This window comes from Larus michahellis, chromosome 1 (assembly GCF_964199755.1).
Source record: "Larus michahellis chromosome 1, bLarMic1.1, whole genome shotgun sequence".
Taxonomy (NCBI): Eukaryota; Metazoa; Chordata; class Aves; order Charadriiformes; family Laridae; genus Larus; species Larus michahellis.
Window position 1 is genome coordinate 148,665,341 of NC_133896.1, and position 25,784 is coordinate 148,691,124.

The 25,784-nt window shown below is 42.5% G+C and overlaps 1 protein-coding gene across 2 annotated transcripts in view; it reads left to right on the forward strand.

The window, feature by feature from the left end:
- The window catches only part of SLC9A7 (solute carrier family 9 member A7), a 73,191-nt gene extending 61,925 nt beyond the window's left edge, over nucleotides 1-11,266 (forward strand). For both annotated transcript variants that reach the window (XM_074607953.1, XM_074607943.1), the window contains 2 exons: nucleotides 2,703-2,808; nucleotides 8,695-11,266. In XM_074607953.1, coding sequence (XP_074464054.1) covers nucleotides 2,703-2,808; nucleotides 8,695-8,943 — 355 coding nt within the window. In that variant the 3' untranslated portion in view covers nucleotides 8,944-11,266. The remainder of the gene's footprint in view (nucleotides 1-2,702; nucleotides 2,809-8,694) is intronic.
- The last annotated feature ends 14,518 nt before the right edge of the window (nucleotides 11,267-25,784 follow it).

Genomic DNA, 25,784 nt, shown 5'->3' on the forward strand with positions numbered 1-25,784 from the left:
CTTAGTGTATTCTTAATCAGTTTATCACACAGGTGCCCCCTCCTGAAGAGCTTACACTCACTTAGTGGAAAGTGGCAAAGATAATCTTGTGGCCAAGGAAAGTGACTTAGACCCAGAAATTCAAAGAAGTTTCAGTTCTTGATTCTTAGTAATTTCTGAGGCAGTTAAATATATGTAAATACCTGTGACAGGGCCTTAATCTTGCATCTAAGAAGTGAGTCTCTTCACTGGGGTCTTGGCCATTGATTGATGAGAGATCGCTGGCCTGGTTGGAGCACAGTAGTTTCCTTCCATGCCTTGTGCAGCAAGATTTCCCACCACGCTCAGCGTTGAAAGCATTCAGATCCGAATAGTGGTTGCCTGTTCAGGATAAAATCTGTTTGTGACTGATGCTTTAGATGCAGTAGTACTGGGCCTAAGCCAGGAAGGGAGTGTATGTGCTAGTTTAAACATTCATATGTGTTAGTAATTTCAAATTAACCCTTTGAGTTGTAGTGGCTGGTGTCAAAGTGTACCGAGGTTAGTTTTCACTATTTAAAAATAAATGAATACTTCTGTGGTAAGAGCACGGAAGGATCTGGCTGTGGTTGACTGTTTCTTTTTTGGCTTTTTAAGAAGGAAGCAGAGCTATCTTCTTCCTCTGCCTTTATAAAAGGGATGTGCTGATGGGAAGAAAAAAAAAAAAAAAAAGGAGTAGTTGGCAATGCTGACTTCCCCTTGGCTGATACTAGCACAAGTGCAGTTCCCAGCAGCTGCAGCAAGGGCAGGGTGAGTGTGTGTGTGCTCAGTGAAAATTACAGCTTAATTAGCTGTTTCACAGAAACTTAAAGGATGCTGGTAGTGCACTTGCTTTTTTTTAGTGGTGACTAGCAATCTTTAGGAAAGGTTTCTGTGAAGTTTGTGCCAAGGAAACTGATGCCCAGAGGCAGAACTCTCTTACTGTATCTTAGAGGTAAAATTCTGCTCCTGCTGCAAGGAGGCATTCAGATAAACATTGTCTGGGGCGCCTTAAATTGCACGAAAGGGACGATCTTCAGAATTGCCACCTCTGTACCCATGGCAATGTCAAAATATTTTTTTTGCTGATGCATTCACTTGGTTTGTGGGTAGAAAGGCATATTGTCTCAAAATTCACTCTCTGCAATGAAACTTAACTTGGAAAAGATGCAAGTAAGATGCACTTGGAGAGCTCTGTGTGGTTGGATAACTGGGAACTTCATGCCTGTGGAACGCAGAGTTCATTTAATGCCATGGGCTGTTCTCTGGGTTCACCCACAATTGTTAAACACAAAGAAAACAGCAACTTTGAAGTATCAGATGTCTTTTACTGGGTTTGTTTTATTATGACCGAGTCAGCGTGTGTCTGTCTGCCACAGGGCACCAGAGAGGCTGGTAGGTTAGCCTGAGGAGGAAGAGTTTCTTTCTTTCCAGGGCTGGGTGTAGCCACACTGTGACCAGGGGTGGGAGGGAGGAAATATAACTCTGCAGTGGCATAATCACACCATTATATGCTCAAGTAAACATGCTATACCAGGCTCTGCTGAAGGGGAGGGATACATTTCTGCTAAAAAAAGCCTCCCTTTTTTTTTTTTTTAACTCCCTCTTCCCCCCCAGCACCTGATCTGTTGGTAGCAACAGGGAAACCATCTTATATTTCACAAGTGGATTTGATTCTCTCTGTGCTTTGAGGCCTGAGAAAGTAGCTAGAATACGTGCAATATATATTTACATATAAAGTAATCAGACTGACTTTAAAAAAAAAAAAAAAAAACACACCAAAAAAAACCCCCACCAAGCCCCAAACAACAAAACCAAAAAAACTTCCTGATCCTGATTTCAGCCAATGTTTGGAAATCTTAGCACTTTCCTCTTGAGCTCTGCTCTTGTGCGAGTCAAGATCAGCATGCTGCTCTGTAGCAGGGACACCTTTTTTGACTCCTGAGCATTTCCTCTGGCATATCATCAGTCTGGAGTACTAGTGTGAACAAATATGGATTTACCTGAGAGCAGACCTCTGAGGAGAGGTGTAAAGACACCTTCCTTTTCCACCCATGTGCCCCCTCAGCATAATCCAGGTGGCATTGCCTGGGTAGATGCTTTCCTTCCACACTGTGTTACATGGTTCTTGCCATACAGTTTTCCCTTTGCCTCTCTGAGGCTGTGTGTGGTATGTAAACGGGTGCTGCAGAGATGTCTTTGAGCCTTACCAGAGGAAGATCTCTGGTTCCATCTCTGTGGCTCAGTGACCAGCTAGCAGTGGACCAGTTCAGGTGGCTGCGTTGCTTGGAGGACGTTAGATGGACAGTATTTATTTATTTCCCTGTGTTAAGCCACATAGGTGTGCCACCTTGTTACCTCCCATCTGCAGAGCAGACTCTGGTTGCTGCTTTTGGCTACAGAGAGCCCCAAAGCTGGAAACATCAGAACTGCTTGAAACTTTAAGAAGAGAGGTAGCTAGTTCCCCCTGCCGTAAGTGCGTGGGTAAAGAAACTGCTCTCAAAAGGATCAAGGGAAAAATGTTGGGAGGAGATGTTTTTCATTTACTTGTTTACAAATGCAGGGTTTTTTTTTTTTCAATGGATGTTTATATACAATTATTGAGCAGCACATAGATCAAACGTAGAACCACATTTATGTATAACTGTCTCTTTATTTTCAATAGTGGTTTTCAAGCACCGATGTGTTTTCCTTAACTATTTAAGTTATTTAAAACCCATTCTCACTCACAGTGGCCCTCCGTTAACCACAACTCTACCCAGCTGGTGTGGCCTGATAGCCCGCTGTCTGACAAGTCCCCAGGTTTACGATGTAAGTAGAATGACTCAATACTTCTGTGTTCTGTTTTTTATTTATTTAACTTCAGCAAACCAGTGTTTTTCTTTTTAGGCAAAAGGTGGGTATGATGTACATATTGCGAGAAAGTGCTGGTTTGTCCTAGGCAGAAAAGATTTGAGATACTCTCCCCTGGGGCAACAGCTTCTGTTAGGAGAAATCGGAGATGATTTTATTGTCAAATACTACATTAAAAAAATAACGTTTAAGGATATTGGAAAATTACAGGCCTAGTCAATAAACTAGTTCAGTGAATCACTTCAAAATATTCAGTCCCTTCCCAACACTTTTGCACAAGATTCTTTTCCTGTTACTGTTGTGGTTGTGTTGTGGTTTCCTTCAGAGAAGATGCTGACGTATTTACCCATGCCAGAAAGAAATCTGGTAGAGCTTCCCTTCATTGTTTCCTCTGTGAAATTTGAGATCACATTTCAGAAACCATTGATCAGTTACTTATCTCAGTCTAGCAGGTCACTACTGTCTTTACAGCCATGTCTTGCAATAATTAATGCTTCATTCTCCTATTACTCTTGCAGGATTTTGATACGTGTCACTCCTATCTGTACAGTGCCTCTGAAATCTACAACTTTTTATGACCTGATTGTAAATAAAACCGTAGTGCTATATGGGATCACTTCAATTTGCAGGTTCTCTGGAATGGTAACATCTCTGCTATGTTCAAGTAGTCTCAGACCAGACTTCTATTAATTTTTTCCTAGAAAGTTATGAATTCCGCTTGCAACTTTGAAACATTTCCCTGCATCTCTTCCTGGTATCATTAGCATCTCACTTTTACCTGATAGTAACACTTCAAAGAAATTTGAAATGTCTGCTGCTTATTTGGAGCTATTAGTAATGCAAGAAATTGGCCTTGTTCCCGTCTTTGCAGTGCCACTGGAGATCTTAAAACAGATCTAGGCTGGAAGGCATCCATCAGCCTGATTAGCCTACTTGTGTGTTGCCCATGTGTCTATCTGTGTATGATCTTGTAAGATTAGTTATCCAGTAACTGAGAATCAAACCAGAATGAACATGCAAGCTTTGGCTTTCACTTTCTCTAACAGTTGAGCTCTTCCCCCCCCCCCCCCCCCTTTACTCCTCATTCTTAGCTACTACTGCATGTTGAAACTTATTCTTTAAGTGGATTGCTCCTGTGACACACACACACTCTCGCTTTTGGGATGTTAACTTCATCATTAAAAATGCTTATAAGGCTGCATGCTTTGTTAAGGTGTATAATGTGGAACCTTCACGTTGTATTGTGTCTTCTTGTTCCTATTTCGGTGCATTGCTGCGTTAACTTGAAGAATATAATTTTGAGATTTTATTTATAGTGTCTTTTCAAGATTTCGAAACTCTGCAGTTGCTTTATTATTTTCATTTCTTTGCATGGCTGGCTTTGCTATAGGACTTGACTACATGATTTTTATTACTGGCTAAAAGGCTGTGGAATCTTTTTGCCTCCCTATTAAGTTCAGGTGAAGTGACTGAGAGCACCGTGTCTTGGAGGGGGACAGAATCTGCTTGGAATAGTTGTGCTTTTGTGAGGTATTTCCAAGAAAATTGAATGATACATCTGAGAGAATTAAAGACTGAAGACTTTGAATTAAACAAGCAAAAATGTCTGGGAATATTCAACAGAATGTAACATAACTAGAAAATGTGTTTCAAAAAGTGGTAGTAAATCCTAGATCTCGTTCAGGTGTATGTCTGAGCAGTTATGACATCTACACAGAGAAGAAAGCATACAAGTATGTGGCTATACTAACTGTATATTTGTGGATTGTTTTCAGCTATTTTTTTTCCTCTGACTTTATTACAACTTATTTAAAATTCATTTTCACTTCCGTGAGTGGGAGTACATATTTTTAATTAGATGCAAGGGGGGTTTTAAAGTTTGAAAGTCAAATAATCTAATTACATGGCCCACGTACAACCTATTCCTAAGTATGAGATCATGCCCTCTAAGCTGGAGTTTGCATGGTGCACATGCAAAGGTCTGAGTCAGCACACAGGGGTGAAGTACAGTGGATTTTTTCCAGAGCTGTCACTATTATTCCTTGCTGGTGTTCTCCCACTGCTTTAAGACTGTGCCACTAGGCTCACCGTTAGGTGTTTCCCACCCAAACAGAATCCAAGTTGGAACTCAAAAGCATGAAAGGTTGCTGTAGGCAGTGTTTAAAATTATAATTTTCAAAAATTCATTGCTATTTTTCTCCCCTGGTGTTATCTTCAGTGCACAACCATTTGGCAGGGCTTTCCAATTTATCCCTAACTAACGTAGGTCACTTTTTTTTTTTCTTCCCTTTTGACATGTCCTTTGAAACTTTTAGGAATTCTCTGTTTCCTAGACCATTTATCCCATTTGGAAGAAGCATCTGCATTATCACCTGCTCTTCCTGATGAAGTACTCCTGGTGATTTTTTTTTTTTTTTTCATTTGCTTGCTTTGTTCAGGGGTGTATTTTGTGTCTTACACACTCTCCCACCCCTTTCTTTTTTTTTTTTGAAAGTTTAGTTCTTACACCATACACAGTGTGAGAACTTGGTATGAAAGCAGAGGGAACGGAATTATTTTTCGAAATATGCAAACCCAGTAAAGAAACTCCATTTGCAGTCTACATAAGTCTTGGAGAACGTTACTCCCAAAATTGGTAAGAAAACTGTTCAGCCGTGCCTCCCCCCTCCACTTTGTTAGTGGTTCTAACTTCAAAGCAAAAATTGTTTAGTTTCCTTGATGAATTTGAACTCAGCTGAGAAATAGAGGAACTCCAAGCGGGGCATCAGATTGAAATTGTAACATACTTTGCATGGATACGACTTGATGTTTTTGTGTTGGAGCCACAAGATAAGTAACTTCTGATGCAAGTTTTGTCATCCACGATGCCTGCGCTGGATTCAGCTCCAGCAGCATACGTGGTGGCCACCAGCGCTTTCCATGTGTGGCGTACTTTGCATATGCTTCTTCTTTTTGCACTGCCTTAGGAAGCAATAAAGACTGGCTTTGTAAACAGTAACTCTAAATAAGCTTTAGCCGTTTTAACGTCGCCAGCACGCATTCTTAGGAGCATGAGCAGATTTTACCACAAATGGGGCAAAGCTGTGAGGTCCCTCAGGGTTATGGTCAGCACATCAAAGCAAAATTCAGGCTTTTGTAGGGTTTTGGATTTAGGTACTTAGCCATTCTAATTTGTCAGTTTAAGTAGCGAAGTTCAGACCTATGCTTTTTGAGTGAATTGAAGCTACTCCTACAGAACTGTAGGGGATTGCAGAGGCCAGTTTAGGGTTATTCTTGGAAGAATTTCAAGTCTCTAGGGATCGACTTGGATAAGTTTCCTGTCTTTCTTGAAAGAATTGTTAATGCTGCATGAAGCACAGTAGGTTTATTCACCCATCCTCTTTGCTTGCAAACATAGCAAATCCGTATACTACATGGGATTGTTCATGGATGTTCTCCGGGGAAATATATGGAATAAATTGCCTGCTGCTTGCAGTGCTATTCAGAAGTGAAATAAATAAGTGGAACTTGGTTCGTACAAGGCAATGTTTGTTCACTATGTTGAGAGAAAGCTCAGTGTTTTCTCTGGAATGAATCGTGTTTACATACATGTAAGTGTACCTTGCAACAAACCAGCAAAGACTGAGTTAGGACTTGCCATATAGTGTAAAGCCTGTGGCCCTCTCCTTTCAGTATCGTGCTTCCAAGAGCTTTTCAGCCTTTTGGGGAAGCTCAAGTGTAGTGTGTGTTCTTACCAGTTTCTTATCTGACAGGTGGCTGCAAGGATTCACTGTTAAATAGCATTGTGGAGATGCTCTGGGAGCTTCCTGCAGCCGCTTCATGCGCGGCCCTGGTATGGCAACACCTCCCGGTGCCCTGTTAGCCCTGACGGCCCCCCCTTGGTGCTTCTCCAGGGGCAAACACCACGAAAGGCAACTTGTGGTAGAGCTTCTCAGCTTCTTTGAGTTCTTAAAACATAACCAGTCAACAGTCACAAACTGCCTGCTGCTTACTTGTTTTACTGCTTTTCATCTTTATTTGAATGTCTCCTCTTCAAAAACAGAGTATATAGGGACATCAGATTTTCTTAAACAGCCGATTATTTTGTGTACCCTTTTTAATCATCTTGGTCTTGTTCCTTAGACTTTCACTTTTTTGCAATGGAAAGCTTGTCAAGGTTGTTTCTGCCAACTCCAGCTGAACCCTTTAATTTCTGCCTTGTTTCTTTTTAAGATAGTGACAGTAGTTCAGTGTTTTCTTTGCAATCAAAGAAAGCAAGTATCCTAAACTGTATTTGCTCTTTGAGAACAGTGCTCTCTATCACACTAACTCTGTCTCTAATAAGCAATGATAAATTTGGGTGCCACGGAGGTTCTGAGAAATTAACATCCATTCTATGTAGGGCTTGTCTAGCACCCAACACTGAACTGCACCATTTCTTTCGCTGGTTTTAGTAAACTCCTGACGCCTCTTCCAGTCCTCATTAGTTAAATATTCTGTATCATCCAGAGGCTTCTGCTGCCTCTTTTTTTTTTTTTTTTAATCATTCTGAAATAATGACAAGAACCTTTCCCAAGAAGTTTTATTTAGCCAAGCACTGCGTTTTTCATCATGGATAGGTTAATCAACATTTTCAGTCCGAAGCGCCCTGCATTCCTGTTCTGCAATACAGGTAGGGCTTTCTAGTCCGGCTGATCACAGGGATCCTATCTCGCATAGCCCGTGCCCTCCTTCCTTTGCCAAAGTGAAAGAAAATTATGTATTTTGAGAATGTAGCCTGATTGGTGTCCAGCCTAATGAGGAGAACGGCAATACGCACACTTAGATTTCAACTCTCGCTAAGCAGTATGGAGCTATTCACGTGGGAAAATAATTGTTCTCAGCTGTAAGAAGGCAAGCTTATAGTACTGATAGAATTTTCTTCAAATACAAGGAAGCCTCATTTTCTGACCAATTCAGCTGTTGTGCCTTTTACCAAGAACATGTTAAACAGGAGCGAAACGTGGTACAATTGCTTGCTATTGTATTATGCTGTGTAGAGAAATTGAGTGTTCTGTTACATTTTAGCAATTTCTAGTCTCTGACCGTATATTTCATTCCATCTCTGCCAAAATAAATTTGCGGGGTTTTGTGAGATGCTTTCTTAAATGATTTTGAAAACAAAAGGTATCAGAATGAGTTACAAAACTATGAAGCAAGCACTTTCTTGTATCAGTGTTTTGTACTTTTATGGCTCAGGAGCTAGCCATACTTCCAAACAACTAGGTCAAGTAATTCTCTATTTAGTACCAGGTAAGAGTAAGCAAATAGTTTAAAAGAGTGTGGTTAGTTTTCAATCTATAACAGAAATTTGTTGAGGAAGCCTTGAATATAAAGAATTTGAAGTCAGTGAGTTCTTACCAGTTTGCATGAGTCTCTTACTTAATGAACTTGACTAATTAGCAACAGATGCAACTCTGACTCTGTATCTGGAGCGACTTAATTGTGCTTGGTCTCCAGTCTCTTTCCTGTACTGCCTTCTAAATTGTTGTGCCAAAACCAGTGTACTGCTCTTCTCTCCTGTACTCCTGGTAAACTTCCAGTGCTATTAAATCCCTAGTTACCTGTTTCATAATCTAGTTCTTGGATCCAGCTCCCCCTCATCTCTCCACAACAGCAGCAGTTATACAGGGAGCTGATTTGTAAGCTGATTTGCAAACACTGTGTTCAAGGTTATTTTTAACATTTCTTAAGGTGGAACTTTACCGCTTACTGCTTCTGCATTGACACGTAGGTAAACTCTTCTGTGCAGTTACCTTCTTGGCAAAGGCTAGATTTTGTGAACTGTAAAAAGGTTTTTCTTCTTTTTTTTTTTTTTCCCCCTAGAATCAAGAACAGCTTAGAGAAGAGGATTCTGATTTTATTCTGAATGATGGTGACCTTACTGTGACATACGGTGATACAACAATAACTGCAAACGGTTCTTCCGGCCCCCATACAGCTACCACTAGCCTTGACGGCAGGAGAACAAAAAGTAGTTCAGAGGAAGCACTGGAACGCGATTTGGGAGCAGCAGATCATGAAGTTACAAGCAGGGGTACCCGGCTTGTATTTCCTCTGGAAGACAATGCATGATTAATGACTCAGTAAAAAATAACTCTTGCTCTGTGGAGGGATCAAGGAAGACTGCAGGCCACTGTGTCACTTGAGGTGGGGATGTTTATTTAAACAAGTTAACATGTGTAAGTGGTTTTACTAGGGTCTGAAGATGCCACCTATTTTTTACTCAAGATGCTGACAGTGGGGTTTTCTAAATGTCTGAAAGCAGACGAATGAGAAAACTGGTCATTCCCTTCTTTTCAACCGCATATTGAATCCAAGTATAACTAGCATGCTGCAATTGTCTGGTTCAGCTGCAGCAGCTCTCTCTGAAGAGAGGTACATGAAAACATTGGCATAGAACTGAGCTTGTCTTGGCTTAGCTTGGGAATGTGGAAGAAGAAACATAAACATGATAATTATTAGGAGATAAAAAAGGACATGTGTGTTTCTGAATGTGGAGAGATCCATTGTTAACTTCTCTCATGAGGCTGAGGAAACTGTCAAGTAAGACGGGGCAGTGTACATCAGGACTACAGGTGCACGAATGCAGGACTCTGTGGGGAACCTGTTACTGCAAGCTGTATTTCGTGTATTTCAGGGAAAAAAGGGAAAAGAAGATTTCTTCACTGGCCATGTGTTTAAATAGGAAGGCAATGAGAGCCACTTCTCCCTTTAGCTTTGGGTAACTTGACTATTACTATTAGCCTAACTTACAGTGCCTCAAAAGAAAAGCATCCAGCTTCCTGTGGTCTATGATGTACCTGACCCGACACAAGCCTGGAGCCAGGCGCTCTTGGGTAGAAATCATGAGGTAAAACTTTCTCTCCCTTAAGGTTCTTAAAATGGGATGAAGATAGTTGGAAAAGTATCTTGGGCTGGGGAAAACAGCAGATAAGAGGAGGAGGGGGAAAAGAGGAGAGGAGAGAGAGAGAGGGAGGCAGTGTTGAACTTGCATGGAACCATGAGGTTTCATATTGCTCAGAAGAATCCATGGACTCTGCTTACAGTTCTTACGTGTGACAAACAGCAAACATCTAATTAAACAGACAAACAAATACTACTGGCTTTGCCATTTGTGACTATCCTAAAAAAAAAAAAGGTGTTTACTGTTGTTCTCTTTTGCGGAGTAGATGTGAAACCTCAGTGGGGCATTGCACAACAACATATAATCTACAGAAGTGATGAACTGTAGTATCATCTTAAATGTGAAAAGGGAAAAATCTTTGCCTAGTATTTAGCCCACTTACACGTAGGCTAGCTTTAACTTATCGCTAAATGCTTTTTAATTTCCATATGAGGAGGTATCATTGTCTCTGCCAATAGCTGAAGAACTTACACTTCCAAGAGCAGTTCAGCTATTCAAAGCATGCTGAAACGTGACTTCATTCTCATGTCTCAAAAGGTTTATTTTTTTAAAGAGTTCTGTGGCCCCCTAATGTGTTGTAATACCAGTTTGTCTAAAAAGTGTGGTTTTTCTTGCTTCCATTTCAGTTGTTCCTCTCATAAAATTGTGTGTGAGTAAATACCCACTCTGTTTTTCCTTAACTATTAAACTTAATGGGCTAACTTCAGTACAAGAACTTACTGCTGCAGAGAAACATTGCAGTCCTATTGTCTAGTCTGCTTTCTTTCAAATGTGTTCTCTAACGAGTGATCTACCTCCTTGTCTGTCCCTCCCATGTAAGTTTGTAAAGGGCATTGATCTGTAATGACTGGCTGACGTTATTAAGAGACACGAGGAAACCAGAAGCTTTTTTGTGGAAAAACTGAAAGAGCAACACAGTCTGAGCTCTGTTCTTAAATGGTGAAGAGTAACAAACCCTGATGAAGCTCTCTGAGCAGAACAACTCCTTTTTGGTTTTCCTCTGCTTTCAAGGAAGACAAAGCAGATAACAATGTCCATGCTAATTATACTGTTTACATGGCTTGGGTTTTTGTTTTGTTTATTTAAGTGCTCTGGCAGTAGGAAAAGTAGTTTCCTCCTAAATTGCGAAACCAATTGCCTTCATTTTGGACAAGTCTTTGAGACCCGTGCTGTCAATGCTGAGTGAGGACTTGAGACTTCTACAACAATTAGGAATTATTGGCTGAGTCATACGTACCAAATTTTGGGTTGAGACAGTGCAATTTACACAAAATAAATGGACTTAACACAGTGAGGCAAATCTCTACGTGCAGCTTGAAGCTGAATCTTACCAAATCACTTTGGCTGAAAAACAGAGCTTTATGCAGAGAGAGATCTGTTCTCTGGAAGAAAGATCAGGTACGGATTTTGGAAGTAGAAATTCTGTTTCATTAGCTTCCTCAGGAAGGCTGAATCTCTTGAAAGGATCAATAAACCATCCCTGTGCAGATGCTTCTTTGTCTGTGTTTTTAGTTCTCCCAGCAAAGGTATACAATTGAATGAAGTCCACCAGTAAGCCCAAAATGTGGTTGTGAAAGAGCAGCCAAACTAGCTGCATCATTGGTGAGAGGTGAGGAATCTAATAGTCTGACTTTATATTCAAAAATTACTTAAACGCTTACCCAACATGGTGAGGAGAGGCCTGTATACATAAGTTTCATTTTTATTCATATATTACAACAATGAATTTTATTCCTTGATTTTTATCTATTTTTCATTTTATCTCTTCTTCCAAAATTGGACTTCACTGTTGTCAAAACATATGCTAAAACATCTAGCCTCTTCTTACACCGGACACTGATCCTTGTACCAAATTGCCAAGGGCCTCTTTTACTGAGAAAATGGGAAAAACAAAACCAACCCTCCTTGTCCTGAAACACTCTCTAACAGATCCTTTTTTCTTGTGTATATTCTTTTGAAAGAGTAGTTTAATACGCTCAATCGCTATCCAGCAAGATCCTGAGCTGGCAAGAACTTGACCGAACCGTACCGGCAACTGTGTATTTTCTTATAAACTTGGTGTGAGGTTTTGAATAGAAAAACACAGCTTAAGGTTGTAATGAACAGCAATCGATACGTACTAGTATCCTCTTCAAATTGGAAAAGAAAACCTGTAAGATGATGGTCTTCAGTGCAAGAAGTATTGCTCTACTAGCGTAGGATGTTGCAGCTTACAGGGCTGCCCTGGTACTTGGGGCTGGGTGATTTCTCCTTGTAGATTTTTGTTTGCTGCGTCGTCAACTTACTGCTGAAAATCTTCACCTGAAGTTGCCGAGGAATATGCGAACTTCAGTCCCTGCAGAAGGAAAAAAGTTGTCCCTAATCTTATTTCAGTGTTTTGTAGAAGTGAGTACTGCCAGTAAGGCAAGACTGTTTTGCAGTTGCTTGAATTCGCATGCAAAAATATCTTTCCGATTTACTTGTGTTAAAGGCCACAGCAATTCCCAAGTAGTACACGAACATTATATTTAAACAGATTAAGAAGCCATCTAACCTCTCCTCTCTATTCATCTTCACCCTTTGGGGGGAAATTACGTTTGGAAGAACACACACAAAAAAAAAATCTAGAAAGCTGGCATTTTTGTGCTTTGCTTGCTAGTTCGTTCAGTGTGTGTGAGAAATGATTGTGTTTTGAGTCACTTGTACAGTATTGCACGTTTTGTGCAAAAGAGCAAATTCTGTGAATTTCCATGGGATTACAGGCAGTTTATCAGTTAACGTTGAGTAGCTGTGAGCAGGCCCTGTGACTGTTAAGAGCAGCACCGTGGCAGCCTCCCTACAAACACGGGCGTAACGCTGGATTTTTTTCAGGGTGCTTTTTGTGAGAGGTGTTCAAAGCGCTGTTTCCATTGGCTTCGGCACGAGCTCTCGTGTTCTTATCTTGAGTTATCAGAAAGGATGAATGCTATGACAAGTGTGTTTATGCTGTACGTTACGTGTCTGCTATGCAGAGGAAGGGAACAGTGTAAGCTACCTTTTCTGATAAGGACTGAACAAGGGTAAAGTATCACATACTTGGTACTTGACCAAGCCTGGCCCTGTTTCAAGGATGCAAGTTTTTTGACCTATGAAAGAGCAAAAACGATTTTTTTTTTCTTTTTTTTTTTTTACACTGAAGGAATTGCCTTTGGGGAAAGAACTGCAGAAATTTGAACTGGAGGGGGAAAAAAAAAATCTAAGTTTTTTTGGTTGAACTTCTAAAGAGCTGATCTGAAGCAAGCGTATCAAAGGTTAAAAAGATGTCTGCTACTACCACTATGAGAACTACTATGTTTTACTTCTAGGGGGAGGGAAAGGCCTCACAGTAGGAAGTCTAGTAACCTCAATAGCTAGCATGAGCAGCTTATAATAACTAGGAGGCTAGATCCTGTGACTTTAATCTTTTATAATCAGTGAGACAATTTGTTGATGGGCATGGAAAGCACGGTCCTTCTTGTGTAAGTTCAATTTAACTTGAACTGCAGTCGCTCTTCCGATGGTATTGGTCAGAGGAGCTTCTTTGAGTCTAATTCTGAACAGTAAGACCCTGGAAACTAATATGCTTCACATGCTTTTCAAAGGAAGGTTCAGTGTTTCTTTTAACTCTGTTTGAAGTAGCTCAGAGGAATAACACGCTTGACCTCAGCCTTGGCAGACGTGGTCTCTGTTTCTGCACAAGTGTGGGAATGGAATTTGAGTAACCAGAAGCCTCAACTTCATGTGCTTTTCTTTAAGATGCGGGTGACGGGAGGACCTTTTGGGGGGAGAAACCAGAGGACTCACAGATGCATCAACAGGGAGTATTCCTCTCCAAAATACTGAACTCCTGACCCGCTGAAACTTAGAAGCAAGGGAGGATAAACCATGACCAGGAGGCACAGACCATCCAGCAGGAAAGCTGCCTGTACGTAGTCGGTTTGGGGTATATACCATCTCGGTCATAATCAGAGTCACAGAAAGTAGGACAGAGCTGCTAAGTAGTTTGAACGCATTCTTGAGGGAAAAACATGTTGAATAACAATTTTAAACGTCCCTAGATTGAAAAACGCTCTTTGTAAGGAGCAGCCCGTGCAAACCTTATTTGCTGCGCAGGAGGAAGGTCTTCCTTCCCAAGTTTGGGCAGGAGAGTTTAATGCTGCAGAGTGAGAAACCACAGATACTTCTTGGCCTGGGATTTTTGGGAGTGCCCTTCTGAAAAATAACTTCCACTAGAAATGAGCCTGCAAAGTGAAAGAGAAGGAAAGTGGGGAGGAAATAGTGAATTACAAAGCCAGGAAATGGCTTAAACAGGCAGCTTTACTGTGGGAACAGCACTGTAAACAACTGCTACTCTTAATCTTGCAGTCCTAAAAGCTGAAAAGTTACCTGGACTCCTGCATACCTTATGCTAAAACAAGGGCAATGGGATAATGCAAAAGTAATTAAACTACCCACATCCTAATGGATCACAAAACAAAAGTCCTTCACTCAGAAGCACTGACTTGCTTCTACTCCAGAGCAAGGCGAGTAACTTTGAACAATTGCTAAAAAAAAAAAATACAATCTCACATTGTTACTATGTTTTCGTGAATGTAAAAAGCCTTTAGTAATTCTGAAAGTAGTTCGAGGGCAACGTTAGTCTGATAAATATGGAGGTGCCTTACAACATGCATACATACAAACAGGCTGTAAATGTTTGGCCAATCCTGTTTGAATCTGTGTTGCAGACTCGAACGAAATTCCATATCTTAATTTGATACCGGCAATTTATACAAGCTTTTGCTATGGAGATTAAACAGTCGCGATAAAAGTCCTAGAATCGGTTTGGATTTTCAGGTAATAAAATGATCTATCTGGTTTGGATGCTTTATGCAAGACACCTTTATCCTATGCTACTTTCTTGATCACAGTCTGTTTTGCTCCACCTTACGTGGACTTGCAGACCAAAACGGGGTTTGAAGCTTTATTTAGGGACTGAAACTTGCCTGGGAGAGACAGATCATAATCATTTATACCGGAATAAAGGACTTCATTGGTTGCCTGCACTGTCTACGTCGGGGAACTTGGTGGTGTAGGAAGGCGTCAGCAGGCAGGAAGAGAAGCCCTGGCTTTTTGAATGCCTGGTTATGCTGCTGTGGATCAAGCCGGTGCCTCTCCCAGGTTCGCGTACAGTAGTACAGAGCCAGAAAGGGTTTGTCCTGCTGCGTGCAAAGGAGCAGCGGTCTTTGTCCTAGGGAAATTAAAAACATTTGGGTTAGTTCTAGCTTTTGTTAACATAATGTTTTTTAATTTGCTTTTCTGATGCCCCTGATTTCCTGCATTTTTTTTTTTTTAACATTTTGGAGCTTGAAAGTATCCCATATAAACACATTTGGTACGTATTTTGAAAAGGGAGCGGGGCCGAATAGTCAGACTCAATTTTTGCGTCTGAGCACAGTGTCAGAGCTGTGTTACATAGCCAGTTTATGCAAATTTGGTTAATTAGATAGTAATAATTTGAAATACTGCACTGAAAGGTCACTTTCCCACTTTCATTTGGAAAAAAACAGATTTGCATTCCCTCAGAGAAAGTGAATGCTCAACTTAAAAGGGTTTTGCTGCAATGTTAAAATACTTAACTTTAGGCTATGAGAAATAGATTGGATTTATTTTTTTAACTAGTGAAGCCTCTGAAGTTGTTATTACAGAGGCAAGGAGAAGTAGGTCGTGCGGTTCCCTGTTATAACACATTCGTGAATCTTATTTCCAGGTTTTAGTTTAATCAAGGAGGTTATCATCCACTGTCTGATTCTGAATTTCAGTCCTAAATTGCCTGGCTGAATGCCTCGATGTTGACACAGGTTAATACCAGAAAGCAGAACACCAGAAGATACTCTCCTGGATCGTAACAGCCCATCAGTAACAGTCGTTGTGAAATAACAGGTTCCAGCACAGGGGGTCACTTGAGGTGAGTTTGTCTGATTTTAGTTTGGGATATTGGAAGCAAAGAAAGGGATATGACCCGTAGCTGGTTTCGGTGGAGCAGGGAGAATGTAAACCATGTAAGAATGTCTCAAATTTGCTTCCTTCCTTTAAGGGAGACAGGCTGCCTTGCCTTTCCTTTGCAGTTACAGGATGCGTGCTACGGGTTTGCTGTGTATTAGTTCTGATCTGTTCGTAAAGCACAAAATAAGAAGCAGCATTTTACCCGTTTTCCATTCATTTGCCATTCTCAGAACGCTTACCCGCTTGTTGTTTAAGATACAAGCACATCAGGAAGGTTGCAGGAGGTGTCTCAAGGTTACTTCAAACACAAAAACGCAGTTGGTGTCCAAAGCATATCACGCTGTCCTGACTAAGACTGCTATGGTAGACGGTCTGTCCACAACTGTTGGTAACTTCTGTTCCCTTGTTATCAAAGCACCTAAAGCCTGTGTGGTGTGATGGGTTTAAGCTGGGGGTGGGTTGCAACGTGTGTTAAGTCCTCTCCTTCCTAGAGATAGTGTTGTGTGTGCAAGGAATTGGGTGCTACTGCACCAAACATCTTTAAAAACGCTGAAGTAATTGCGGTAAGAGGTTCAGTAGAACTGGAAGATACTGGTGTATCTCCTGATACATCCTCTTCATAGTGTTGACAGCTACAGCAGCAACCGTCTTTGCAATATTTGCAGTTTAAGCTGTGAGGATTTAAGAAGGACAACAGCTCTCTGCAGTGTCAGGGCTCGGTTTCTTGGTCTCAAGCAGTAAGCGCAAGGATGTCGTGCAGATGCTCTGAGCCCTAGGATGTCGTGCAGATGCTCTGAGCCCTAGTTTGGGAGCTCAGTATTCCAATGAGGTTAAATGGCAAGGGATTATCCTTTAACTACAACAGTGGGTGGGGAAGAGAGAAAAAGCAAAATACTGTGAAAGCTCTCCATGTCGTGGGGATAGTAGTAGTGGAGGAGGGGGAACAGAAACACCTACCGGGCTGACTGCCATGGCTGATTTGTGTACATACTTAGCTAAACATTCAGTTGCGAGGACAAGATACTGCGGTAATTTCAGCTTTGTTTGAGGGTGCTGATTAAGGCTTCATCCATGCTTTCCTTTGTCAAGAGAAGAAATGCTAGTGCTGCTTGGAGCTCCTGCTCTGCCGGCAAGTTTCAGGTTAGGTATGAAGGTGGTGTTACCGTTCCAGGTCAGCAAAGTACTTCATCTTTCCATTTCTTCTTAGTACTCCCTTACTTCACACAAACCTTGGAGTCACTGGGAAGTGGGAAGCACACTGGGAAATGGGAAGTGTTGTTAGCTTTTGTGGAGCTTTTTGTGGAGTTTAGCTTCACTAGAACAAATAATCACATTTGTCATCTGTGGTCAAGTCAGAAATACGTCATCACTTCTTACTTATCACAGAATCACAGAATGGTTTGGGTTGGAAGGGACCTTAAAGATCACCCAGTTCCAACCCCCTGCCATGGGCAGGGACACCTCCCACTAGCCCAGGCTGCTCAAAGCCCCATCCAGCCTGGCCTTGAACACTATTTAATAGTAGTGCAAAACTTACTGTGGTTTGACATATAAACTCCATATTTCAGCTCAGAAATGTAAAGGGCTCATACTGGCAATTTCCTCAAGGCAAAGCTAGCAACTCAGCCCTCTTCTTACAGTACAGAACTGATCTGGGGTTCCTTTCCTTAAAATGTATTTAATCATTCCCACCTGGGAGCATCCAACAGTTGCTCAAATATCCCTTTATTTCAAGAAGGGCTGTAAGCTATGACTAAAAGTAAACATTATTATACGGAGAAATAAAATATATATTTATGTCAATATGGCGGCGATCGTGAGGAGATATAACTTCTAAATCTAGAAAGAAGGAGTGATCACACAGACAAAGGAGGTCTGGATGATGTACTTAATTTTATAAGATGACATTTGGAAAGTCCTTCCGCAAGAAGTCTTGCCTTATGCTGTCTTAGTTGCTGTAGGAAAAGGAATCTATCAGGATTAATAACTGAGCATTTATTCTTGGTTCTGTTCCTTATCTTTTCACCAGTTTTCACAAGGGAGAGAAGTTGCTAGCAGTGTCATCCAGAGGTTTGTGCTGCTGGATCTGGAGAAGGGAGTGAGTAGAAAAGAGAAAAACGTGTGGGATATTCAGTTACTCAGGATTATGGAACCCAAGGTTGACTGTAAAATGTGGGGTAGTGCTTAGTCAAAAACACGTCCAGCTGCACAAGTGCAACCACCTATAAAATAGCTGTTTCCTTGTGAGAAAGAGCTTGGAATGATTCTGCTTAGTGTTCAGAAGAGAGCAGGAATGATTAAAAAGTCAAACAATGTTGGTAACTGAAGCCAGAATCACAAACCTTCTGTTGCTCTACAAATCCCCATGTGTCCCTGCTGCCAGCATCCCACGTAGCTTTGGTCATCATTGAAAGGACATTAAAAAAACCCGAAAAGGCAGAGAGGAGGGCAAAAAGGTAACCAGAAGTACAATCTTCATGTGATGAGTAAACACCTGTGCTGTTTCAGTTGGGCAGAAGAGATGGCAAAGGAAGATCTGGTACGGTCTTGTAAAATTAAAAATGGCATGGCAAAGGGGAACAGGGAATAGTGATTCACCCGTTACTAAAAAAACCGAAGAGGGTACAGGCTGACGTCAAGCAGCAAATCAAAACCAGAGGCAACGCCATTACCCTAAGCAAATAGTGAAACTTGCAGTTCAGAAGCATATCAACCAGTTCAAAAGTCAGCCTTTCTGACAGACCAGCCGCACCGATAGCCGCTCCACACAGTCCAAACCTGGCCTCTGCCTCAGGCACTCCCCGACAACTCCCCGGGAGTTGGGGAAGGACTAAGGACATGTTCCGTTGCGTTGCTTCCCCTCAGCGTGGCCTGGGGCAGGTACCGCTGCTGTGAGGTGCTGGGGTTTTTCTCATCCACAGGCACGCGGAGCGAGCTAGTCTGAGTTTTTCAGTCAGAGGTGAACGCTGGAAACGGGTGCCTTCTGTTAACCCCTCTGCTGTACCGGTACAGACCCGGGCTGGGGAGCCGAGGGGTCGGTGCAGAAGCCGCTCGTTAGCGTTGTCCACAGCAGCAACACGCGAGTGGCTTTGAGAGGTGGAGCCTACGCAGAATGGGAATTCCGGTGTAAGGCACTAGTGGACAGTCTTGTTTATCTTGCATTATCTTACCGGGCATTTTACACCAAAGCCACGCTAGTTGCGTACAAATTGATGGGTTTGTTACTGCAGTCAACAGTTAGCAGGGGATTCTTTTACAGCTTAATGAAAACTCACACCTCAGGATAAGTATTTCCCCTCACACCTTGCACTTTTTCCATGAGAACACTGAAGAAAGCTTATGAAATCCCTGGCAAGGCTTCTGCTCACAGCGTGGCCGTTTCTGAGCAGGGACGGTCTTTCTCTTCCCAGTGACGCAGCCGGAGGGTTTTGCCGTACTTTGCGTGCAGTGAGGCACTTGTGGATTTTCTGAGTGCAGTATCATCCACAGAGTCAGCAAATCTGAGCATGAAATATTACAGTTCCGGCCGAAGGAGGTGAAACCCACCTTACGCTATTCTTGTTGTCTCACTTCCTTATAAATAACCGGAAGCCGTGTCTCCCGTCGTTAAAGAGATGTAGCGTTTTGACTGTATTTGTTGTCCATTCTGGTCAACAATGAGGTTTTAAAGAGAAGTTATTTTAGAAAGAAGTGGTTCTTGATCCTTTCCAGATGGAAAGTTTGGCTGAAGAGCACGGGATGCTCTACGTTTGGGAGCGTGACTTTACCCGTTCACTGTCGTACCGCAGATGCAAAGCGTGTGCTTGCTGACAAGGCAGCGCGGGTACCTCTGTACCTCTGTCTGCTTTTGGTGACAGCAAACTGCCCCCTGCGCTGAAGCTCGGCCTGCGGTCGAGAAGGGAAGCTCTGCAGTCAGTCTGCGGGTGAGAAGCGTATCGGGTTTTACAGGTAAGTTGTGAAGTTCAGAACGGTTACTTCATGAGAAAGGGGCACTTCTTCAACATTACCAAGTGTTATCTTGAAAAACTGAGACCTAAGAAAATTACAGCTATTTCCTGCCCACAGCTACAGAGCCCCTTTTGTCGGGAGGCCCAAGAATTGATGCTTTTAAGCCTACTTGTTTTCAACTCGTTCTCTTTTTTTTCTTTTTTTTTTTTTTGTTCAATCCAAATAAACCATTCTTCTTTTGCTTTTGCAATGTTTTCCTCAAATATGTGGGAGCTTCCTTCTAAAAATAAGCTTTTTAAGGGTAGTCAGTAAATTTTCAGTACGCTAACATCAGCTGACTGTTTGAACTGGATCAAACAAGGGAGGAGGGGAAATAATGACAGGAGATGGTGATCAAAATTAAAGTACAGCGCTGCTTGAAGAGCCACAGATGTTCTGCACACTGTCTCTTTCCCCCAGCCATTCTGTCTATTCTTAAATATAATCAATAAAGGATGCCTAAGTGTTTATCAGTCTAACATAGCTTCTGTTCCAAGATTAACGCACCTATGCTGTGACTGAGCTCAAGAATCTCAAAGCAACTGAATTTTGTTAATCCATTTACCTTCTCTTTTCCCTAATCAAGAGTGGGTTCACAAAGTAAAAATTATTCCTCCTAAACTAATCCACGCTCCAAGACAAAGTGATTTCTGCAAAGCACGTGAAGTAACATAAGATGTGTATGGTTCTGAAGTTAGGAACTGTTTTATTTCCTTTTTTTTTTAAAGAAGAAAAAAGTGACTTACATTCAGTTTTGTGTAGTGTAATGTTTGAAAATGTGAGTTTTTCTAAATACACTACATGTTCTGAGCCATTTGATCAATGAAAAAAAAATTCTCAAATTAATCTCTATTAAAAATCTAAACCAAAACCAAGTCTGCTCTCTTGTTATGGGACAAGAAATAGTATTTAAATACTAAATTATTACATACAATCTGAAAAAGGGACGCATAACCTGAGGTAAGAATACGGGTATCTTGAAAACACACTTTGTTCTAGAAAAGATGAGTAATTAAACGCATGCCCCGGCTGTAGACAGAAAGTTGGGTTATGGTGTGAAATTTTCAAAACCAACCGCAGTACTGAAACGTGCCTGTCTTTCTTTAGGATCTCCAACCTCATCTTTCTGGCAGTGCTTTTAGTCTTTATACCAAAAAGAGGAAAGGGCTCTTCTCCACGCTCAGTCACACCTCATCTCTCACTCTACGCGAGCCGTCCCGTGCAGAAAACTGCTTCTGTCCTGTCGTACCCGTGAGTTTGTCTTGTGTGGCGACGCTGGGTTTTAAAATGTCAAACAGGAGTTGGGCTCGCTGGGAGGCAGAGCTTTCCTGGCATGCTCCGCTGTGCCCGAGGCGGCATCCTCCCAGGCACCGGACCGGCCGCCGGCTGCTGTGGGGATGGATGCAGCCACGGAGCTCCAGCAGCCTGCTCCCAGCCACGTCCCTCACTACCCAGACCTTGAGAAACACAGCGCAGCTGAGTTCTCCAAAAAGTGGGATTACAACTGTATGTATCTGTGGGTCGGGCTTTTCAGCCAACAGGAGGAATTTGGGTTTCGACCCCAGAGAAGCCGCAGCGTTGAGCAGTTTAAGGCGGTGAAAGGGAGGGGAGCCCAGGGTGTGCAGGTGCAGTTTTGTCTAATGGACCGTGGGAGAAAGTCTCCTCAGGCACAAGTAACGCCCACGTTGGCAAAACCCCGCTGCAAAAATAAACAGGACAAAACATGATTTACCCTGGCGATCGGTTTTTAGAAAGGGAGGAGAAGGGAATCAAATCCATCAAGTTTTCCATCAAATGGAAACGAAACTGCCCTCAGGTGACTAAAAGCTATCAATGGCTGCATGCTTCAACAAAGACGCCATAGCTGCGTGGGGCAGAGGCAGCAGTAAGAAAAAAGAAAAAAAAAAAAGCTCCTAAAGAGGAAGGTGGTCCATCCTGGGCCTTTATTCAAGCCAATTTGCAAAAATGGTTGTGCATTTTTTTTCTTGTAGAAGTTCACACTTTATTTGGACAGTAATACTATGTGTGTATGAAAGCGCTTGATTACAGTGATGAAGCTAATTTTACCTGTTGGCAGTTATTACAAGACCTGACTGTCCGAAGGATGTAGACTTTGCTCTGTACTGATTGCACTTATGCTATTACAGGTATTCAAATTACTGCTGACGCTTGGGTGCTTCTAGTACTACAGCTGACTTAGCTTAAGGAGTAACTATCACCTTCCTCTGATAGATTTTACCTTTACTGGTTTAAAACCACTCGATATTGGAATGATGATTTCCCGGGCAGAGCAGTGATGAAGCCCTGCAGACATTCAGAAATAAGTCAGGGGATTTATTCTGTAGGACCCTATACTGCATTCCCCACATCAAAGCATCCTTAGAAGATGAAAAAGTTGTATTAATTAAATGGCTACCTCAAAATTATTCTAGCTGTTCTGTAACAGATCACCGGAGACTTCTCTCCCCTTTCTCCTTCCGCTCCCATGCAATAGTAATGATTTTGAAAATAAACTTTATTAAAGGCCCAGCCTAACTCTTCGGAAGGGTGGGATTTTTGCCATGAGGACGCGGCATCACCCACCTGCTCTGGAGCCAGTACAGGGGTTTCACTCTCTGCCCCCACCCACTGAGGAGTGCTCCAGGGCCAGCCTGGGGGTGCTCAGTGTCTCGGAGCTGGAATTCCTCCCAGCAGGAATCTGTGGAGCCGTAGGTACGGGCATGACCGGACACGACTCGACAGCTCCAAGTAACCTGAAAGTCAGTTTAGAAATAAACCGAGTTTATTGAGTCTTAAAACTGCCGACTAACTTCAAGGTTAGCGTTACCAGTTTACAAGCAACGTTAACCTGCAGTGGAGAGCTAGAAGCAGCAGGACGGCCCTTCTCCCCTGCAGAAGCGTCAAGGCAGCTACACGTAACCTATATCACCTGTCAAGATTTTTAACTCCTTTCCCATTAAGGAACAAAGTTTAAGAAATATTGGCTAGTCACCTCCAATCTGAATGTAATGGCTTTAGTTGTAAGGTTTCTTAGAAGACCCAACGCACACAAATACGTAGTGCTAAGAATTTACTGAGAATCAATGGGAAGATAAGGTTTACAATTTACAATTTAAGGTGGGAAATGAAATTCATGCTAAAGTGACTCCTCCTTTGCTGCAGTGTATAACCCGCACTCACTCACTCCATCAGAAAGCAGCAATTTGAGGCTGGGTCCTACTTTCTATCTGTTCCCACATCTTAGACCAAAAAAACCTTTGTGAACAGCCAAGGCCAAGTTTCAGGCACGCAAAAGCACCTCTTCGTGCAAGAAATTGAGGTTATATAAATGACTAAAATATTTATCGGGTGATCCGATCTGGTGGCATTAAGGCAGAACTGGGAATGGTTCTGGGGCTCGAGTCAGGTGGAGTGTGGAAGTTGCCCGATATGGAAGGATGAATGAAGTGCTTTATCAAAACAGGAACTGTAAAATTGAGACCTGAATTGGAAACTAATAGGCTTGAAAGGTGATTAGAGGGTTTTTTTATGAGGCGGCGGTGTTGTGTAAAAAAAAGAATCATATAATTACATGCTTGTGGTAAAACCAAGTCAGCACAGAGAAATGGCGGCAGGCCGTTTTCTGCATCCAGTAAGAGAAGTAACACACTTGAACTGACAGATGATTGCAATAGATGGTAGAGAGCACTTTTTAACAATGGACATACTGACAGACCGGAGTAAATGACGACTGGAGGACAAAGTCTCCATCCTTAATGATTTTAAGAACAGCTTGGGTCAGGTGACAAATGCCCCATCCTCTCGTCTTTTAAATCCATTTGAGATAAAGCTAGGTATCACTAATCGTCCTTAAACTGGTTTTAGAAAAAAAGTGGGGGGGGGGAAACATGGCAATTCACCCAAGTCATCCCTTCTCAAGCAGCAGCTGAAGTGACTGTGAAAAACTGAGGAAAGATTTCCAAAACTTCCATCAGAGAGGCCTGGGCTGTACTCCTGGCTGATCTCCTACAGCCCTTTTCTCATTATTTTAGCAAATGCACTTGCATCTTCGCTGCACTTTAAATGCAATCCAGAGCCCACCTGAAACTCTGATAGTGTTTCATGCCTGTGCATAAATAAAGAAGGTCGTAATCGCTTCATGGATCTATGGCAAAACATTAAAGACAGCTCATTCACAGCTAGCGTAGTGCTTGGGCTGTACACACCCTTCATGTGCCTGCGCAGCCGGGATTCCTCCTCTGTACAAGAGGGACATTGGAGTGCTGGAGCGTGTCCAGAGGAGAGCTACCAGGCTGGTGAGGGGTCTGGAGACCAGGTCATATGAGGAGAGGCTGAGGGAGCTGGGCATGTTTAGCTTGGAGAAGAGGAGGCTGAGGGGAGACCTCATTGCCCTCTACAGCTCCCTGAAAGGAGGTTGGAGAGAGGTGGGTGTTGGCCTCTTCTCCCAGGTGAATAATGACAGGGCCAGAGGAAATGGTCTGAAGTTGTGGCAGGGGAGGTTTAGATTAGATATTAGGAAGAATTACTTTACTGAAAGAGTGGTCAGGCACTGGAACAGCCTGCCCAGGGAGGTGGTTGAGTCACCATCCCTAGAGGTATTTAAGAAACGTCTAGATGTGGCACTTCAGGGCATGCTCTAGTGGCAGAGATTGTAGGTTGTGTGGTTGGACTCGATGATCTCAAAGGTCCTTTCCAACCATGAAGATTCTATGATTCTACCCATTGCAAGCGAACAACCACGGAGCTTTTGCTTACACAAACACGGCCTGTCTTCTCAAAAAAACAGGACAAAAACTGTGGAGTTAATGGTATGGGGTTTGTTCTCTTCTTGATTTATTGTACAGCTCTAATATGTTTTATTCAAATCCTGGCAAAGAAAATAGATTACCAGATTTCCTCCTAGGAAATGTTACGAGACATTAACCTATTGCAGAGTACTTGAGAACAAACTATTTTACACCGTTTCCATGCAGGTCAGCGTTGCCTCCTTTTCACAGAGCACAAACAAAATGTACAAAGCATCTTTAAACCAGGGCTCGGGGCTTTTCATACATTAAAGCTGATTTTTCAGGAGACTTCAGCACTCTGTACAGAACTTTCCACAGATCACAGGGCTCCTGGACCACACAGCTTCATGTCTTGCCATAATGTGGTTGTCTACCGTATCAGTTCCTTTCTATTTCTAAATTAACGGCGCTGTCTTAAAATGAGTTGTCTTTTTTCCCTCCCTTCCTGCCACGCTGTTCTCATGGATTAAAAAAAAAAAACAAAAACCACCAACCTTCTTCCAACTTCCAGGCTGAAGTGATTCATTGCTCATGTACAAAAATCTGTTCTTATGCCAGTATTGTCCATAGCTTGATTACCTCTCTCCCACACTGCTGCTCACGTTGCTGTGCACACTGTCCTCTTTCAACCTTGGCTTTGAGGCTAAATAAAAACCACACAGCTTGGTCTTCTCCAAGACAGAGGGCTTTATTTCACCTGATGTTTCTCCGAATCTACTAAAAATGTGAATTCGTCCCCTCGGGGCTTGAGTGACTAGGAGAAAGAACGTGTTAATGCCACCATAAATTTGCCCTCTTCACAACTAGCTCGCTCAGGGGGTTGGAGTCACCCCGTGAGCTGCTGGTGTTCCCCGACCAAGCACACCCGCACGCTGACTGCTGCTGCAGCACTCCTGCACGGCCAACTCCAGCATACCAAAAGTGTCACTCAGCTGCTGGCAGCCCGATACGGACTTGGCCTCTTCAGAAAAGCGAACTTATTTGTCTAACATCTCACAGATAGTCTGGCGCCAGGGACTGAGTCCAGTTCCTCTGAGAGCTTTTGAATACCTCAACCATGAGACGCTGCCCCCATCCTTTCTCCTCCTTCAGTCTCCTACTGGATTCCCGCGCGCTTTCTAACTTCTGCCACAGACCAGGCAGTGTTCACGGTACCAGACATGTTGCATGGTCCATTCCTGCCCCCGACGGGTCTAACACTGTGCATTGACCACGTGCTGTAGAGGAGAAAAAGCAACAACCTGTGATAGATG